At 37.3% G+C, this 20,473-nt stretch overlaps 1 protein-coding gene across 2 annotated transcripts in view; it reads left to right on the top strand.

Annotated features, from left to right (window-relative positions):
- The window catches only part of LOC126825398 (metal cation symporter ZIP14), a 221,105-nt gene that overhangs the window by 130,419 nt on the left and 70,213 nt on the right, over positions 1-20,473 (top strand). For both annotated transcript variants that reach the window (XM_050555049.2, XM_056101585.1), the window contains exon 4: positions 8,511-8,633. In XM_050555049.2, coding sequence (XP_050411006.1) covers positions 8,511-8,633 — 123 coding nt within the window. The remainder of the gene's footprint in view (positions 1-8,510; positions 8,634-20,473) is intronic.

Genomic DNA, 20,473 nt, shown 5'->3' with positions numbered 1-20,473 from the left:
GCGTAAGCGAGCCAATCAACTATCGCGCACGTGCATGCTTCGACTATAAAACTGGGTGCGTATTATTCATCGGGGGAGTTTCAGTTAGTAACTCCTGAGGTAAGGTAACCATATCATATGTAAGACACAGACCAGTTGTCAGAGTCGATAATCGCCTCATATCAACCAGATTGTGTTGATTTTCATTTCTTTTATATTTGGGCTAGATTGTTTGAGCACATTTCTTACACTTAGATAATAGCTCTGATTTGGGGGACAATAGTATAATTTGGATCTACTTGTCGCTTCGCTGTGGGGATCGCTGAATCGATCCACGTACTAAACCATATTGGAATTTGGTCACTTGAAATCGTGAGTGAATTCGGTGATTTTGTTTTTAATGGTGTTCTAGTAGTTTAGACATTGCGTTCTACTGCCAGACACTGGGATATAGGCATTGCAGCCTTTTCACTTGATTCGTGTGGAAGAATTCAGTGATATCGATTTTAATAGTGGGTTAACAGGCTGTACAGGATCGATGAATCGATTCACCACAGTGAGTTAATTCATTCTGTTGTTTGAAAAATAGACGTTGGCGTATAAAGTTCATGATTTCTGTTTAGTATTTCGGGCAAATCAATCATTTGAAACATTAAAGGCACACGTCACATTTCCATAATCCATTGTTGTTTAAACATGCATTATGCAAGAGCAAAATCTGCTTATTACAAGTCTTTCTTTAGGCCTGAAATGTTATCTAAATTATCAATTAGACATTAATTAACTTATCCAGACCATAATAAACTCTCGATGTCAAGGCTAGCCTTCGATGTAGGCTGGATTAGATTCCTATATGCCGCTAACGGCCAAAGATAATTAAATCAGAAAAAGTGGATAATCGAGACTATGCTGTTTATATTAATGATTTTAGTAATGATAACCGAGACTATGCAAAAATTTCAACGGCTTCTTTCTCAGCTCATAGTGTATCAATTTGACTGAAATTTTCAGCAAATTACCTTTACACTATCTAGTTTTTAACTATTATAGTGAGAGCTGCCGCTGCATCCAGTATCTGAACCCTGTCCTACTACACTTTTGGCGAGCTTACCAGGATGCAGTTGTGTCGGTAAATGTCGTGAGCAAGCGATTTCCGATATTATAAAATTTGATACGGTTCTACATCTAGGCGAATTAAAGTGAATTACTTGCTAGAAATTTAAACATGTTTAAGGAAACGTCTACTAGGGACTGGGGGACTGAGACTAATGAACAAGAACTACACGTTTGTGGGGGTGGATATACAAATAAATCATTGTATTCACGAGAGGTCGATCCCAACACTTCTAATCTTTGTTCACCTAGATACGCACCTGAAACGTTTACATACGCGTCCGTGAAATGCCAAGAATCTGTGGTTTATACACAAAGTAGTCTGTTAATGTCAAATAATTATCGTAATGTAGAACGGCAGGTATCAGGAAATGGGGTATCATTTGCAGAGGAGGCAACTTCTTTTGGGTGATACTGATGATGCGTCTGATTCAGTAAGGTAATCGGAGGATCGATGAATATCGGGAGATATCAGGACTTGCAACACATTCACCTGACTTCTTTGATCAGTCGGCCACCTTTACTTTCACGTCTACTCTGATGAAACGCAACACAGATGATAAAACCAGATGATAATAGCTTTCTACCGCATTTTCAAACAAAGAGTTTTTTAATTTTATCGCCAAAACTATGGAACTAAGGGAAGTAACTCTTTGCATGTAAACAATAAAGATCGCGACTTTCAGTTATCAACATCGATTTGGGATATTGTAAGGTGTAATTTAGCTAAGAGATTTGTTCTCAAATTCTTTTCAATCTATTTTAGAGTTAATAAAGCGGATATAATTATTAGCACGTGTAGCGATAAACTAAACAAATAGCGACAATTTCGTTTGCGCGCGTACGTACAGCATCTAATACAATACATCGAATGCCACACAACCTGAAACTTTAATTTCAGTATGGGAATACGTCTCGCCGATTCGGACTTACATGGAACGCTCTCTCGAATAAATGTAAAAGCAGTTTTACGGAATCACGGGAGAAAAAATCCCGTACATTGAGAGGATAATCGCCATGGGGGAGGGGGGGATGATTAAATCAATACCAATATTTTGTCGTTAGTCGTTATGCAAAACTAATTTTTTACGCCCCCTCCGCTCCTCTATTCCTAATGCAGAAATTCTATAGAATCTAATAAGCACACCAATTATCTTACATGAAACAATATTGACAAAAACTCTCGGAATAGGGAACACACGTCACAAACAAGGATATTTTAAAATCATGCTAAGTTAAAACAAAAGAAAAGTGGTACTTCCAGTACTACTGAACTGCTAATTTTAATTATTTTTTTTTACGTTACTAATTATTTCTTTCTGTAGGCTACATATTCAATTTTGGTTTAATTACATAAATACATTAAGATATGATGGTTACCATTGCTTATATTTTATCTATTACCCATTTAATGCAATTTTTGTATTGTTTGGCCTGCACTGCCCTGCAGTTCAGTGTATCATTTCTAAATTAATTACCCTTGGAAGTGCGAATTTACGCGTTTTTGGAAATCTACTGCCAAATCATGCTTTCTACTGCCTTTTTTAGACTACCCTACTGCTTTTCAGCTCTGAGGGGTTGACGGGTCTGTAAATTAGTGAAACGAAGAATCCTATTGAATTTCAGCAATTTCCTTTAATTACGCCGTGAGTTATGGCCCTTGTTTCACTTTGTTGCAGTGTTTAAAATTCGACAAAAAAAGTTGTAAGCCAACATGACCCGCTGGTAGATGCCATTCATGAAAGTTGTAGGTCCTAACATTAACTGGTGGGCCCAATAAATATTAACAAAACACAGTACACTCTCCCACCCCAAATTCCTTGAACTTCTAAGTTCCGTAGGTGTCTTCTACAGCCATTTGGGACAGGTTTAAAAAAAAGTTAAAATATGTATTCAATATTGATTAACTGTTTATATTACAATTTTAACTTTTGAAAGATTTAATGCTTATACTTCGTGTATAGAAAGAAAAAAATCATTCCACCCCAGGCTTGATATTTATTTTTTCTGTAATAAATAAATATTCACTTGTAATAATCTTGGTGAGTATATGTAGGTCTACTTTATAGTACTGACAACATATCTCGAAATTCCATTCACATAGAAATCTGAAGATTAAAATGGCCCTTCACATTCTCCAAAAATTAACAGAAAATATTATGCATATAAATGAAATGAAATGAAACTGGCTTTTAAGGTCTTACAAAACAGATTAATATGTCTTACATTTCAATGAATTAAATTTGCTGTCCGATAGCAATAATCATTTGATTTGTTTCATTCATCATGACGTGTTGAACTGTGTAATGAAAGACCGTGACCTCTTTCAACATGAAAGTAAACTATCAGTGCAGTTTGGCAGACGACATGTCATTTTTTTATCATTATTAAAACTGACCTGATGTCACACGTTGGGATTGCCTATATTTATGGAACGATAAACTCTTTGTTATTCTTCCTATATGACATATTGCACATGCCTTATTTCGAAGACTTGGGTCTGCAGTACGGTAGTGAAATCTTCATTAAAGAAATAGACTTGATAATCAAGTCTGCTATTAAATCACGAGAGTTGGAAATAATGGCGGGAAAGGCCACTCGTTTTACCTCGCTGGAATTATATTGTTACCCGTATTTAGGCTTTCAGGGAATTTTCAGCTCTGGTTTTTCAATTTTATTTTTACAAGACAAAGGTTTTATATCACGTGAATATTTATTCTTCGATTCATGACAGTACAGTAGATGGACTGACCTAGTTTAGTAGCATACGTGTTTCGATCTCTCCATTGAAGGAATATAATATGCCGGATTATGCATGTGTATTCAATATCGGATAAAGACAAATAAGACAGTATAAGTAAGGCATACCATCGGAACACACACTCATCTGTTCCACACTTGATCAAAATGGTTAAATAATATCTTCCCGAACTCTTGGAGCGTGCTGATATTTGCAAGCACAACCTCACTCCTACAACGATAATTTCTTTCGGTGGACAATTTTATTTTCATTTCCGGTAATGAAATACTGTTAAATATCTGGATGAAATATATTTCGGATATAAATAGGGGCAATATAAATATTTTCAAGGAGAATTTGATAGAACCATGGAGAAAATATCCATGACAAAAACAGTCGGCTCACAGGGCTGACCGGCCATCTTCAAAATAAACTGATGTCGGCCCGTCCAGTTATTTATCGGCGCCGGGCCGATGGACCAACGTAAATTTTAAACACTGCTTTGTTGTACCTTGTGAATGCTCTAACGACAAAAGTTATTATCCGATCTGTATGAAATTTATATGCATTATTTAGATTAGTAAAACAAAGAAGCTTATTGAATTTCAGCAATTTCCGTTAATTACATCTAGAGTTATGGCCCTTGTTTCACTTTGTTGAATCTTTTGAACGCACTAATGACAACAGTTATCAACCGATCAACAATTTCCGTTAATTACACCATGAGTAATGGCCCTTTTTTCACTTTGTTGTACCTTGTGAATGCTTTAACGACAAAAGTTATTATCCGATCTGTATGAAATTTATAGGTATCGTTTAAATTAGTAAAACAAACAAGCCTATTGAGTTTCAGCAAACGTTCAGACGACAAAAGTTATCATCCGATCTGTATGAAATTGATATGTATTATTTGATATGCCCTACTACACTACTACCGATAGTAGGATTATCATGTTGAGAATAATATTCATATTTCAAGACATTTAAATTTATGAGTCTATGAGAGCGACTGATATGTGATGTGAAAGAAGATGCAACACCGTAAGAGTATGTACACCCTTTAACAGGGCAGTCAACGGGACTTCCATTCTTTACATGTTCGTTCAAATGCACTGTCAAATCTTTAGCACTTTTAATGTTTTCTTTGTTACACAACATACAACCCAATATTGAACCCGAATTGCTACTTAGCTGTACATCATCAGAAGATTTATTTTCAAATTTATAGTGATATCTATAGACATGAATTTTATAGGCAGGAAATGTTTAAATACTTTTTGGCAACCTTTTATACCACAATTGAAGTCAAAGTTTGGATCTGCCATATGTACATTTTTAATATGTTTAAGATATGCATCTAAAAAATTAGATCTAAATGACCCACACATTCAGGCAATCTGACTTTTCGGGCAGACAGGTAAAGTGGAAATTATTATTTCATCTAGTTGGCAAAATAAAGTGCCCGAAATCTAACAAAACACTAATTTTACTTTTCTTTTAGTTGAATACCGTGAATTTGTTCTGAATTGACTATGGATTAAAACATTTTGTCTGGAGCCACTCTACTTTGTGCCACATTTTTCGGGCATCGATTATTATTCGTGATTGCAGCTGCAACAGTCCAATTGGATGGTTGGAATCCGGGTCGTCATTGAGTGGGATTTCGGTTACAAATTGATTGGAAACTTTGGAATCCGGGTCGTCATTGAGTGGGATTTCGGTTACAAAACGATTGGAAACTTCAAAGTTGCTTAACTCATGGGCTATAATAGCAGTAACAAGCATATGTGGCGGTTAAATTTTCAAAATTTTCTCAGGGAGCCCGAGGCCCCCATACCCAGCGACGATTGATTGGTTGTTTGGGATTCAGGGAAGCCACCTAAGGTAGGCTATATTGGACCACATTTAAGTTGCGGTATTCACGGGTTGGAATAGCAGGAAAACACGATTTGGGCTGTTAAATTTTCAAAATTTGCTCCCGACGGTCCCGTCTTCGTGGACTATAAACGATTGAGTGGTTGATTTGAATTCGAGTCAGCCACCTAAGTTAGGCTATATCTGACCACTTGCTGTATTCAGAGACTGGAATAGCAAGAAAACGTGTGTGCGGCCGTCAATTTTCTTTGGGGTGGGGGTGGGGTTAGGACGTCTGTAACTTGAAATTTTTTCGGGAATTTCAGGTTCTGCCCCCCTAACATTCATCGAGCCTGTATGCCTATGAACCGCATTTTCGGATAACTAAGGAAAATGTTTCTCTTTATGATTGCAAACAATACACTTAATAAAGAGAAATATAATTTTCTGGTGACGTAACACAATCTTAGAGAAAGGTTTCTTTTTATGACAGCAAACATTAGACTTAGTGAAGACAAATATAGCTGTCGGATATTGCTACACTTTCTACGAGTAAGCATTCCCTTTGTGAGTGAAAAGTTACGCCTTTTAAGGGAAATGTTTCCTTTTTTGCAATGACGTAACACTTTCTAAGGGAAATGTTTCTATTTATGATTGCAACCATTACACTTCATAAATTAAAATACAATTTTCCGGTGATGTAACACAATCTAAGAGAAAGGTTTATCTTTATGAAATTATGATAGCAAACATTACACTTAGTGAAGACAAATATAGCTGCTGTATAATGCTACACTTTCTACGAATAAGGATTCTCTTTGTGAGTGGAACGTTACACCTTCGGAGATAAATTTATTTCTCGAAAAGTGTATCCTTAGAGAAAGTGTGGGATTACACCATGAATGTTATCAGTTACACCATTGCCAGTGTATGTGTGGTGACCTCACACTTTAAAGGCCAAACTTTACACCAAAACAAGTGTTTAACTACACACAGTGAATGTCTTGACTTAGTTTGATGATTTACTTTTTCCGATAAGGCTAAGCAGAGATAAGCAATTTGATTTGTCAATGCTTCAGGCTGCAATAACTTTGATTTTCATTAATGGATAGTGATGAAACTTGGTGTATGATGTAAAGTTTGATCATGAGCATTTTCTGCGTAGGCTAAATATAGATAAGCAGGTTGCAATTGATAACTTGATGATATACAAAAAGATAAAAGTGCAATTAATTTATTTTAGTTGGGGCATATAGTGCTGGTATTAAGAATTGTGGAAATATACTATTCAAAAAAAGTAGGGGTATTTGATTTTTAAGTGTTATTAAAGTCACCTAATGAAACTGACGAAGAAACAAATGACAAAATTAAATGAAGTTCACATTCATCGATTTATTCCAAATGATCGTTAGACTAAGTAAGGCACAGACTGACCATTATAAGGGTAAAATGATACCCGGGGTCAAACAGCAAAGTTACCACAGCATCACAACCAAGTCAGTAACGGGTAAATCCTCCTCTGTTTGCCAAACAAGCATTGATCCGACGTGGCATACTCCTAATGAGACGTCTAAGGTCATTTTGGTCCAGATTGTCCCATTCCTGTTGCAACGCAGCAGCAAGTTCTTGGACATTGGCAGGACGTTGTTGACGTTGACGTAACCTCTGTCCAAGCATGTCCCAGACATGCTCGATGGGGGAGAGGTCGGGACTCAGTGCTGGCCAAGGTAATGTGGTGATGTTCTGTTGTTGGAGGTAACCTGTAACGATCCTGGCCCTGTGACATCTTGCGTTGTCATCCTGGAAGATGAAACGGCGGCCATGACGTCGTGCGAACGGCACAACATGGACTGCCAAGATGTTGTCCCGGTAGTACTGACCTGTAACACGCCCTGCAACAACATGTAAAGCCGTTCTTCCAGCAACAGTGATGCCTCCCCACACCATAACAGAACCACCCCCAAATCGATCATGTCTGATGACGTTAACGTCTTGGAAGCGCTCGTTTCGACGACGCCACACCCTCCTACGTCTGTCCAAAAAATCAACAGTGAACCTTGACTCATCTGAAAACATCACATTGCTCCAGCGTCGATTATCCCAGTGTTGACGATCCCTACACCAACGACGTCTTGCCTGAATGTGATGATCTCTCAAACAAGGGATCACGCGAGGACGTCGGGCGCGAAGGTGACCCCTATGCAGTCGATTCCGAATCGTCTGGCCACTCACTCTCACACCAGTGTCTGTTTGAAGACGAGCGCTGATCTGATTTGCTGTGATGACACGATTTCTCAAGGCCAAGGTACGGATAAATCGATCCTGGGCTTGAGTTGTCGCCCTTGGTCGACTTGAGCGTGGTCTGTCCTGTACAGATTGTGTATCACGGTATCTGGACCATAGCCTGCTTATGACAGACTGAGAAACATTCATCGTCCGCGCCACAACCGCCTGTGTTGTGCCGATCTGTAGCATGCCAAGGGCACGTAACCTTTCATTTTGGGTAAGCCGACGCATATCAAAATTTGTTTTCTGGTCACTAAAACAATTAAACTGATGTTTCCACCCTGGAATTCAATGCCACAATGACTGTAACATTCAAAGTCAGAGTCGTGCAAATCTTGGGTTGGACCCCCATGATGATCCCAAGCATCACCTGCATTCCATGCGGTAGCTATTGGTGCGTTTGGGCGTCACATGTAACTGGAAATGTTTCTTCTGTTAGGTTCTATAGTGACTTTTTTCGTAGTCATTTGCATATTTTAGTATCCCCTACTTTTTTTGAATAGTATAGTACATGCTGAACCTGATTTTTGTTTTGTAGGCATTTGGTTTAGCAGCAGAAGGTGATACAAGTTATATTTTAAAATCCACTACTGTAATAGGTGGTATCTATCTATTCTACCTCACAGAAAGAATCATGAAAATGTTGATGCAATGGAGAGAGGTAAGCCTTGCCAAACATTTACAATGTTTAGACTTGTTGTGTTCATCAACCTTTTGGTCTCCAGTTTTAGTAAGTACCCAAGGACCAATCATTCCCCCACACCTTAGTGTTTGGGCTAGAAAACACAAAGAAAGACAGATTAAACTTCTAAATACATCTATATCTTTATTAGTGTTTTAGCTAATATTTATTATGACTTTTTACAATTATATTACAAATGTTTTAGAGATTTATGTTTCAAGTTCTATATATATTTATATACTTGATTATTTTGATGTGATATCCTATTGTATCCTATTGCACCTCTAAACATTTGTGTGAGGGACGTGCGCTTTATAAATGTTGTAAATATAACGAATAATAAAAATATTAATTTAGATTCTAAATTTTAGAACCAGACCTGTGAAGCAACCATGCATAACACAGTTCAATCATATTCCACTCAAATTAAACATGACTAATCATATTGAACATAATGTTTGGAAGTGATGTTGTTGATTCTTTTCCTCTTTTTATTCAGAGCTACTTTGATGTGATTTATAGTTTGATGTTTGGTAATAAAATATGTTCAAACTAAAACTATGCCAGGTTTCACTGGCACCTTATAACTTGCCAATCGAAATCTTGAAATATCAGTCACATTTTTATACGCCCACATTTTCATGTGGATGTATATTGTCGTCGCCCCTGTCCGTCCGTCCACAATTGTTTGTGAACACTCTACAGGTCACAATTCTTATCCGATTCAACGAAACTTGAAATATAGGTTTATCTCCACAAGATCTCGATTGCTTTCGATATTGGCGTATTTCGGACTGTAACTTCATGGATTATGGCCCCTGATTGTACGAAAAATCACGTTTTTAGCTTGTGAACACTGTAGAGGTCACAATTTTTATCCCATTTGGATTAAACTCGAAATGTATGATTATAACTCAAAGTTGTTTGTGAACACTCACAAATTGTTTGTGAACACTCTACAGGTCACAATTCTTATCCGATTTCAACGAAACTTGAAATATAGGTTTATCTCCACAAGATCTCGATTGCTTTCGATATTGGCGTATTTCGGACTGTAACTTCATGGATTATGGCCCCTGATTGTACGAAAAATCACGTTTTTAGCTTGTGAACACTGTAGAGGTCACAATTTTTATCCCATTTGGATTAAACTCGAAATGTATGATTATAACTCAAAGTTCTTGGTTCCTTTCGATATTTGCGCATATCGGAACGTAACTTCCTGAATTATGGCCCCTGATTGTAAGAAAAATCACGTTTTTAGCTTGTGGACCCTATAGAGGTCATAATTTTTATCTGATTTAAAAAAACGTATTATTATATCACCGTTAAACCCTAAGGACAGTTAAGTTCGAATTTTGTGAAAATCGGCCCAAAACTGACAGACAAAATTGCCTCCGTTCGTTCTCAAATAGCGTAAAAATATCATATATCAAGGTTGTGGACCCTATAAAGGTCACAATTTTTATCCGATTTTGTTGAAACTTGAAATGTAAGTTTATAACACAAAGATCTTGGTTCCTTTCGATATTCGCGCATATCAGACCGTAACTTCCTGAATTATGGTCCCTGATTGTACGAAAAAATTGCGTTTTTAGCTTGTGGACCCTATAGAGGTCATAATTTTCATCTGATTTTAAAAACTTATTAATATATCACTGTTACACCCCAAAGACGGCTGAGTTCGAATTTCATGAAAATCAGCCCAAAACTGACCGCCCCTCGTTCTCAAATAGCGTAAAAATATGGTATATCAAGGTTGTGGACCCTATAGAGGTCACAATTTATATCCGATTTTGTTGAAACTTGAAATGTAAGTTTATAACCCAAAGATCTCAGTTCCTGTCGATATTCGCGCATATCGAATTGAAATTTCCTGAATTATGACCCTTGATTGTATGAAAAATCACTTTCTTGTTAGCTTGGTCTCAATCCATCTCTCGAAAATGTGGGCGTATCCTGCCTGGCATCCGCTGGTTAGCTTGTGGACCCTATAGATGTCATAAATTTTATCCGATTTAAAAAAAAACGTATTATTATATCATCGTTACACCCTAAGGACGGCTGAGTTCGAATTTCGTGAAAATCGGCCCAATATTGACAGGCAAAATGGCCGCTGTTCGTTCTCAAATAGCGTAAAAATATGGTATATCAAGGTTGTGGACCCTATAGAGGTCACAATTTTTATCCGATTTTGTTGAAACTTGAAATGTAAGTTTATAAGTAACCCAAAGATCTTGGTTCCTTTCGATATTTGTGCATATCCCAGACCATAACTTCCTGAATTATGACCCATGATTGTACAGAAAATCGCATTTTTAGCTTGTGGACTCTATAGAGGTCATAATTTTTATCCGATTTAAAAAAATGTATTATTATATCACCGTTACACCCTAAGGACGGCTGAGTTTGAATTTCGTGAAAATCGGCCCACAACTGACAGACAAAATGTCTGCCCTTCATTCTCAAATAGCCTAAAAATATGGTATATCAAGGTTGTGGACCCTAAAGAGGTCACAATTTTTACCCAATTTTGTTGACACTTGAAATGTAAGTTCATAACACAAAGATCTCGGTTCCTTTCGATATTTCCGCATATCGAATTGTAATTCCCTGAATTATGGCCCTTGATTGTAGGAAAAATCACTTTCTTTTTAGCTCCATCTCTCGAAAATGTGGGCATATCCTGCCTGGAAGCCGCTGGTTTGGTGATAACCCAACCCCCAGGGGCAGAGCCATACCCATTTTTATACGCCCACATTGAAATGTGATCGTATATTGTTGTCACCCCCGTCCGTCCGTCCGTCCGTTAATCGGATATTAACTTTAGCCTCTAGAGCGTCCACAAGCAATTGTGGACGCTCTAGAGGCTCAAGTTAATAACTGATTGACTTTAAATTTATATACAGTGTTTAAGGCCATGAGACGAAGAAGCCTATTGATTTTCAGCGATTTCCGATAATTACTGCCAGAGTTATGGCCCTTGATCACTTCAAAAAATCTTGTGGACGCTCTAGAGGCTAAAGTTAATATCAGATTGACTTTAAATTTATACACAGTGTTTAAGGTCATGAAACGAAGAAGCCTATTGATTTTCAGCGATTTCCGATAATTACTGCCAGAGTTATGGCCCTTGATCACTTTGAAAAATCTTGTGGACGCTCTAGAGGCTAAAGTTAATATCAGATTGACTTTAAATTTATACACAGTGTTTAAAGTCATGAGACGAAGAAGCCTATTGATTTTCAGCGATTTCCGATAATTACTGCCAGAGTTATGGCCCTTGATCACTTTGAAAAATCTTGTGGATGCTCTAGAGGGTAAAGTTAATATCCGATTGACTTTAAATTTATACACAGTGTTTAAGGTCATGAGACAAAGAATCCTTTAAAAATTTTGTATACTAAACGTTAGCATGGGGCAGAACTTTATAAAAACAGAACAAATTCTAATGGTTTTCTGATAATTACTTAATGAGTTGTTACTCTTCGAAAAAAGTAAAAATATGCAACAACTTTTGTTGACTGCCCGGACGATATAGCTGCTGTGGACGTATGTTATGTTGCCTGGCAACCTATCTTTTCTTTGTGTTTTTGTGTGTTGCCTACAGGCCATGATTCTTAATGGATCGTCTTTGAACTTGGGATATGTATTCCTTATAGCCTAAGGACGACAACTGCATGTCCCAACCCCTAGGAGCAGAGTCACGCCCAACTTTTGTGCTTATCGTTTACAAGCCGCAATTCTGAATGGATCAGCTTTGTACTTGGCAGTGATGGGATTTTGCCCGTATATTCCGAACTTGTCCGAATCTTTTTTCCAAACGCCCAAAATTGTCCGACCGGGAATATGCCCAATCGGACATCAAGACATGGTGAACAATATTCAAAATTCCAAAATTAATATAGTTTACTGATTGTATAATTACCACTCAACCCGATTATCGTTGATAATAGGCTGGATTGATTAGGTAATTAAGTGATCAACATATTTATCGTGTTATACCATCTACAAACCTACCTTGATTATCTACTTAATCCTCCTTGATTGACTGACTTAATCCTTTGTTTCCCCTTTGTCGGACTATTCATCAATCCATTATAATTTTTATACACCCACATTGAAATGTGGACGTATATTGCCGTCACCCCGTCCGTCCATCTGTCGGTTCGTCCGTCGGTCCGTCCGTCGTCCACAATTTCTTGTGAACGCTCTAACGCTTGTTTTAAAATTGATATATGTTGTTTACATTAGTGAGATGAAGAATCCTATTTAATTTCAATAATTTCCGTTTATTACGTCTAGAGTTATGGCCCTTGTTGAACCTTGTGAACGCTCTAATGCCAAAAGTTAACATACAATCTTTGTGAAATTTATATCCAATATTTAAGTTAGTGAAACGAAGAAACCTATTGAATTTCAACAATTTCTGTTTATTACGTCTAGAGTTATGGCCCTTGTTTCACTTTATTGAACCTTGTGAACACTCTAACGCAAAAAGTTATCACCCGATCTTTCTGAAATTTATATGCATTATTTAGATTACTGAAACGAAGAAGCCTATTAAATTTCAGCAATTCCCGTTTATTACGTCTAGAGTTATGCCCCTTGTTTCACTTTATTGATCCTTGTGAACGCTCTAACGCAAAAAGTTATCACCCGATCTTTCTGAAATTTATATGCATTATTTAGATTACTGAAACAAAGATGCCTATTGAATTTCGGTAATTTTCATTTATTACGTCTAGAGTTATGGTCCTTGTTTCACTTTATTGATCCTTGTGAACGCTCTCACATCAAAAGTTATCATCCGATATTTCTGAAATTTATATGCCTTATTTAGATTGCTGAAACGAAGAAGCCTATTGAATTTCAGCAATTCCCGTTTATTACGTCTAGAGTTATTTATGGCCCTTGTTTCACTTTATTGATCCTTGTGAACGCTAGCTCTAACGCTAAAAGTTATCAACCAATCTTTGTGAAATTTATATGCATGATTTAAATTAGTGAAACAAAAAAGCCTATTGAATTTCAGCAATTTACAATAATTACTTCTAGAGTTATTGCTCTTGTTTCACATTGTTAAACCTTGTTAATGCTCAATTGATGATAGTTATCATCCGATATGTATGAAATTTATATGCATCATTTAAATTTGTGAAACAGGTCTATTGAATTTCAGCAATTTCCATCAATAATTTCTAGAGTTATGGCGATTGTGAACATTTGAATGACAAAAGTGATCATGTGATCTGTATGAAATTTATATGCATTATTTAAATTAGTAAACGAAAAAGCCTGTCAAATTTCAACAATTTCTGTAGATTTCTTTCAGAGTTGAGACCCTTGTTTCAATTTGTAGATCCTTGTAAACCCTCAAATGACAAAATTTATAATCTGATCTGTATGGAACTGTCTTGTAAAGGCCCCCAATTACCTACAAAGGAATAAATATGCGACAACCCTTGACGACAGCTCGGACGATTTAGCTGCTGTGGGCGTATGTTTTGTTGCCTGGCAACCTATCTTAATATTCGTGTTAACCTCGTGGTTTCTGCATTGTCGGCCATTTTAATCGCATTGATGTGAGCCGACAATATGTATAATCTAGTCACAGAAGTCACATATTGTAAGAGTATATATCGCCCAGATCAATAGACAATCATTGTAATTCGTCTGCGATATCACTTCGGTGGAAGCGAGTGTTAAATAAAGCTATTTCACACACACACAAATCCGAAAAATATTAGACATTATTGCTCGCACGCGGTAACTGCACTCGGAAAACCTCGGCAGATTCCGTTACTCTACATGTAGCTTCGGCTGTATGACGGTAAGTGATATGTACCTACGAATTTGCCGGTTTTAGAAAGAAGTTATCAAAATTGCGTTGTTCGAAGCGTGTTTAGAATTTTCAGAGCAAAGTTGTCCTTGTTTGAAGAAAATCTGATTAAACTTGAAAGAAAAACAGCTTCAGACGGTTAAAGTACGACAACTGAACCGGTATTAGAAATCTCGCGAGACGCGTGAAATTATGAAATGAACACGTGACTAAATACACGCTTTTAATGTCGAAGAAAAGATTCTATTTTGATGGCATATTCTCGGATTTATGATCATATTTTGAATGGGGTTTATGTTTTTACATAAAGAAATAAATAATCTAGGCAATGTTGATGAATATGTCGATTGGAATAGTGTAAGTACTTACTTGTTTTAGACAATAGCGCGTGCTAGAGTACAGTGCGATTATTTAGTGGATGGTGTCATTCGCTGGTTGCGGTAGAGCAACGTTTATTGCCCAAAAATTTTAGGGATATCATTTTCTTACCCTCTGTACATAAGTCGTAACGGAGTATAAGACGAATGCCGGACTTCTGCTGAAAAATGTAGCGACTTATGACGAATTTTGTAGGAATATTACGGACGAATTTGAATATTTTGTTTACACGTGATTTTTGTGTGTGGTCTAAAAACTGCCATCTTAAATAACGATAAGAGTTATGTCCCTTTATTTCCGGTAAAAATGTCCGCCAAGAAAAATTTTGAAATCCCATCTTACAGCCTAAGGGCGTCAACTATTGATTTTGGTGCATGACCCCCTCCTCCACCCCTCATCTCCCACCCATGCCCTTTCGGTGTTGCTACACCCACGTTTTGTTGATATTTTGTCTGTAAATGATATACAGGTTTCAATTTTTAACAGATTTGGATCCAATTTGGAATGATTCAGTATAGAGTTGTACCTATATTGGTCCATGTCCAACCCCCAGGGGCAGAGCCACGCCCAATTTTTGTTCTTTTGTCTACAGGCTGGAATTCTAAATGAACTTGGCATATTTATTCCTTATTTTACTGTAAGGTTAGCAACTATTTATTGCTTGTGGATGTTCTAGAGGCCAAAGTTAATATCCGATTGACTTTAAATTCATACACAGTGTTTAAGGTCATGAGACAAAGAAACCTATTGATTTTCAGCAATTTCTGATACTTAATGCCAGAGTTATGGCCCTTGATCACTTCAAAAAATCTTGTGGACGCTCTAGAGGCCAAAGATAATAACCGATTGACTTTAAATTGATACACAGTGTTTAAGATCATGAGACAAAGAAGCCTATTGATTTTCAACGATTGCCAATAATCACTGCCAGAGTTATGGCCTTTGATCACTGTGAAGTTTTCCAAAAAAGTTAATATTTGATTGACTTGACATTTATACACATTGTTTAAAGTCATGAGACAATGAAGCCTATTGATTTTCAGCAATTTCTGATAATTACTGCCAGAGTTATGGCCCTTGATCACTTCAAAACATCTTGTGGATGCTCTATAGGCCAAAGATAATATCCGATTGACTTTAAATTGATACACAGTGTTTAAGATCATGAGACAAAGAATCCTATTGATTTTCAATAACTACTGCCAGAGTTATGGCCTTTGATCACTTTGAATTTTTCCCAAAACTGCAATTTTGAAGGTTCGGTATCACTTTTCGAAAGCAAATATTATGTTAAAATTATGTAAATTTATGTTAAAAGTATGTTAAAATTAGTTTGTGTAATATAAGCAGTTGCCTAGAAATAGGCAATTTTGCATAAGGCACTGTTTTCGTTATTTTGCCTGTAAAATAGTCTATTATTGGATTTTCATAAAAGTGACACCATTTGATGCCTAATGTCACTTTTCATTAGGTCAAACCAATTTAACATTTTCACTGTCACCAGAAGTGACGCCATTTTGTCAAAAATTGTATTTTTAACCTTTAAAATTAATATTTCTTTCAACTAAGAATTATTTGATATGTATTAAAAATTTCAACTTTTGGTTTAAATCAACATGTTAATAGAATTCCAATATGACAATATGATGTCTAACTTGTTCGGTTGCGGAGAAAAACAAGTCACTTTTCATGGTTTTTGGTCCATAAAACTGTCAATTATTATCTGATTATCATAAAATTATCACCATGTGATGCCTTTTGTCATTTACGATTTTATAAAATTAATTTTAGCCTCGAAAACAATTTATTTATTCTTCGTTTAAAATTACGATATTTGATTCCAATAGACAAATAGTATAAATCAATACGATCATATTGATAACAAAAAATTGTTTATAACATCTTCCCCTGCCGAGAAATAACCAATTTTGTTAAGATCACTTTTTACGATTTTTTACATGCCCACATTTTCATGAGGATGTATATTGTCGTCACTCGTCCGTCCACGATTTGTTTTTCGACACCCACAGGTCACAATTCTTATCCGATTTTGACGAAACTTGAAATATCGGTTTATCTCCAAAAGATCTCGGTTGCTTTCGATATTGGTATTGGATTGAAACTTCATGGATTATGGCCCCTGTTTGTACGAAAAATCACGTTTTTATACGCCCACATTTTCATGTGGACATATATTGTTGTCGCCCCTGTTCGTCCGTCCACAATTGTTTGTGAACAGTCTACAGGTCACAATTTTTATCCAATTTCAATGAAACTTGAAATATAGGTTTATCACCCAAATATCTCAGTTCCTTTCGATATTGGCATGTATCGGACTGTAACTTCATGGATTATGGCCCCTGATTGTACGAAAAATCACATTTTTAGATTGTGAACACTGTAGAGGTCACAATTTTTATCCGATTTAGTTTAAACTTGAAATGTATGATTATAATCCAAAGATCTTGGTTTCTTTAGATATTCGCGCACATCAGAACGTAATTTCCGGAATTATGGCCCCTGATTGTACGAAAAATTGCAATTTTAGCTTGTAGGCTGTGATTTAGTCCCGAAAATAGCTTCAATTCGTCCCAGCAATTTCCGGGTGAAAATGTGAAGCTTTGTTACATAAGTAGGCCGTCACTGTCGCATACATTTCTTTTCCGATGCATTGCACAATACATCTTGCACTCGATCATCATAGGGTCACGGGTCAATAGCCATAAAAAGACCAGGGAATAACTTTTACGAGGAGCAACACGTTGGCTTGTTTACATTTGTCAGAGAGAATTGCTCTGCAAATGTGCCGGGATTGCTGGATAATACCACCTGTTAAATGTTGCATTGACACGGTGAAGACGACTAACCCCTGATCTGTGGCATAAATGTGGCCAATAATAGGGAAATAGCACCAATGATTGAATGAATCTGTTATTTTCTGGAAACAAATATTTTTTCAAAACTATTTCAGTGAAACAATATCCAAGAGAAATATATACTTAATACAGATGAAAACGATTTTGGCATGATTGAAATACTGGTTCGGTCTTATAATTATATATATACTATTCAAAAAAAGTAGGGGATATTTGATTTTGGGGGCATAATACTAAAATATGCAAATGACTACGAAAAAAGTCACTATAGAACCTAACAGAAGAAACATTTCCAGTTACATGTGACGCCCAAACGCACCAATAGCTATGCAGGTGATGCTTGGGATCATCATGGGGGTCCAACCCAAGATTTGCACGACTCTGACTTTGAATGTTACAGTCATTGTGGCATTGAATTCCAGGGTGGAAACATCAGTTTAATTGTTTTAGTGACCAGAAAACAAATTTTGATATGCGTCGGCTTACCCAAAATGAAAGGTTACGTGCCCTTGGCATGCTACAGATCGGCACAACACAGGCGGTTGTGGCGCGGACGATGAATGTTTCTCAGTCTGTCATAAGCAGGCTATGGTCCAGATACCGTGATACACAATCTGTACAGGACAGACCACGCTCAGGTCGACCAAGGGCGACAACTCAAGCCCAGGATCGATTTATCCGTACCTTGGCCTTGAGAAATCGTGTCATCACAGCAAATCAGATCAGCGCTCGTCTTCAAACAGACACTGGTGTGAGAGTGAGTGGCCAGACGATTCGGAATCGACTGCATAGGGGTCACCTTCGCGCCCGACGTCCTCGCGTGATCCCTTGTTTGAGAGATCATCACATTCAGGCAAGACGTCGTTGGTGTAGGGATCGTCAACACTGGGATAATCGACGCTGGAGCAATGTGATGTTTTCAGATGAGTCAAGGTTCACTGTTGATTTTTTGGACAGACGTAGGAGGGTGTGGCGTCGTCGAAACGAGCGCTTCCAAGACGTTAACGTCATCAGACATGATCGATTTGAGGGTGGTTCTGTTATGGTGTGGGGAGGCATCACTGTTGCTGAAAGAACGGCTTTACATGTTGTTGCAGGGCGTGTTACAGGCCAGTACTACCGGGACAACATCTTGGCAGTCCATGTTGTGCCGTTCGCACGACGTCATGGCCGCCGTTTCATCTTCCTGGATGACAACGCAAGATGTCACAGGGCCAGGATCGTTACAGGTTACCTCCAACAACAGAACATCACCACATTACCTTGGCCAGCACTGAGTCCCGACCTCTCCCCCATCGAGCATGTCTGGGACATGCTTGGACAGAGGTTACGTCAACGTCAACAACGTCCTGCCAATGTCCAAGAACTTGCTGCTGCGTTGCAACAGGAATGGGACAATCTGGACCAAAATGACCTTAGACGTCTCATTAGGAGTATGCCACGTCGGATCAATGCTTGTTTGGCAAACAGAGGAGGATTTACCCGTTACTGACTTGGTTGTGATGCTGTGGTAACTTTGCTGTTTGACCCCGGGTATCATTTTACCCTTATAATGGTCAGTCTGTGCCTTACTTAGTCTAACGATCATTTGGAATAAATCGATGAATGTGAACTTCATTTCATTTTGTCATTTGTTTCTTCGTCAGTTTCATTAGGTGACTTTAATAACATATCCCCTACTTTTTTTGAATAGTATATATATAATGTTAAGAAAAAACAAAAATAATACCATGTGATCTGAATGATACAATTAATAATAATTCACCGTCCATCAATTATACTGGGTTTTTTTAAAAAAGAAAACAATAGACTTATTATAAGAGTATATACATGTAGAGAGAGAAATGGAGTTTATATTCCACTCAACACAACCTAGGTAATTTCGGAACTAACACATGGTCAATTTTGTTCCAATAATTCGCTTGCGTGTAGTGGTCTTTAGCTGTGGGAGGAAACAGGAGGACCCGGAGAAAACCCATGAGGTTGGACAGGCGACCCTTCTCCTTGTCACATACAACCATGGAATCTAAACCACGCCAGTGGACTCAATGACACATGGTACCCATTTGGGTACCCAACCCCCCTATAAGAGAGTATAAGATATGTACATTTATTTAAAAAGAAAAATAAACAAATGCAATTATATGAATTTCCTCGTACACAACAATACCATACACCACTAGTATTAATGAAAAATGTATATAATAATAATAATATCATCATTTATAAAGTGTATTTAAGAGCGTGTCCGCGAGTAAACCATGCAGAAAGTGCTAAGGCTTCAATCACAGATTATGACCAAATTTGGTTTATAAGTTGGGATAGTCCCAAAACACATAAATGTGCAATATTAGATAAATCTTTCAATTCCTGTATGAGAAAATTGAAAAAACATTTTTCATATGGTGAAATTGCCAAAATCTGCCTTTTCTCAAATACCAACTTTGGCAAGTCCTTACACCTTTACTATACGTAGCAGAAAGACCAAACTCACACAGACGATTCTGGCGAACAAGATCTGTATACGGACTGGATATCAAAGCTTGTCTAAATTCCCCATTTTTCGTCACCCAAAGTTTTACGCCCTATAGCTACTTCTTTCATTTAGTATTCGTTGCCGTTAATCAGGGGCGTGCTGGCCCAAGGCGACCCACGCCCCAATTGTAGGGGGGGCTGGGGGGGTTCTCCCCCTTAAAATTTTTAAAATTTGACAACGGGAAATG

Source organism: Patella vulgata, chromosome 6 (genome assembly GCF_932274485.2).
Source record: "Patella vulgata chromosome 6, xgPatVulg1.2, whole genome shotgun sequence".
In the NCBI taxonomy this organism is placed as follows: Eukaryota; Metazoa; Mollusca; class Gastropoda; family Patellidae; genus Patella; species Patella vulgata.
The sequence above is the reverse complement of the archived record's forward strand: the minus strand, read 5'-3'. Positions and strand labels throughout refer to the sequence as shown.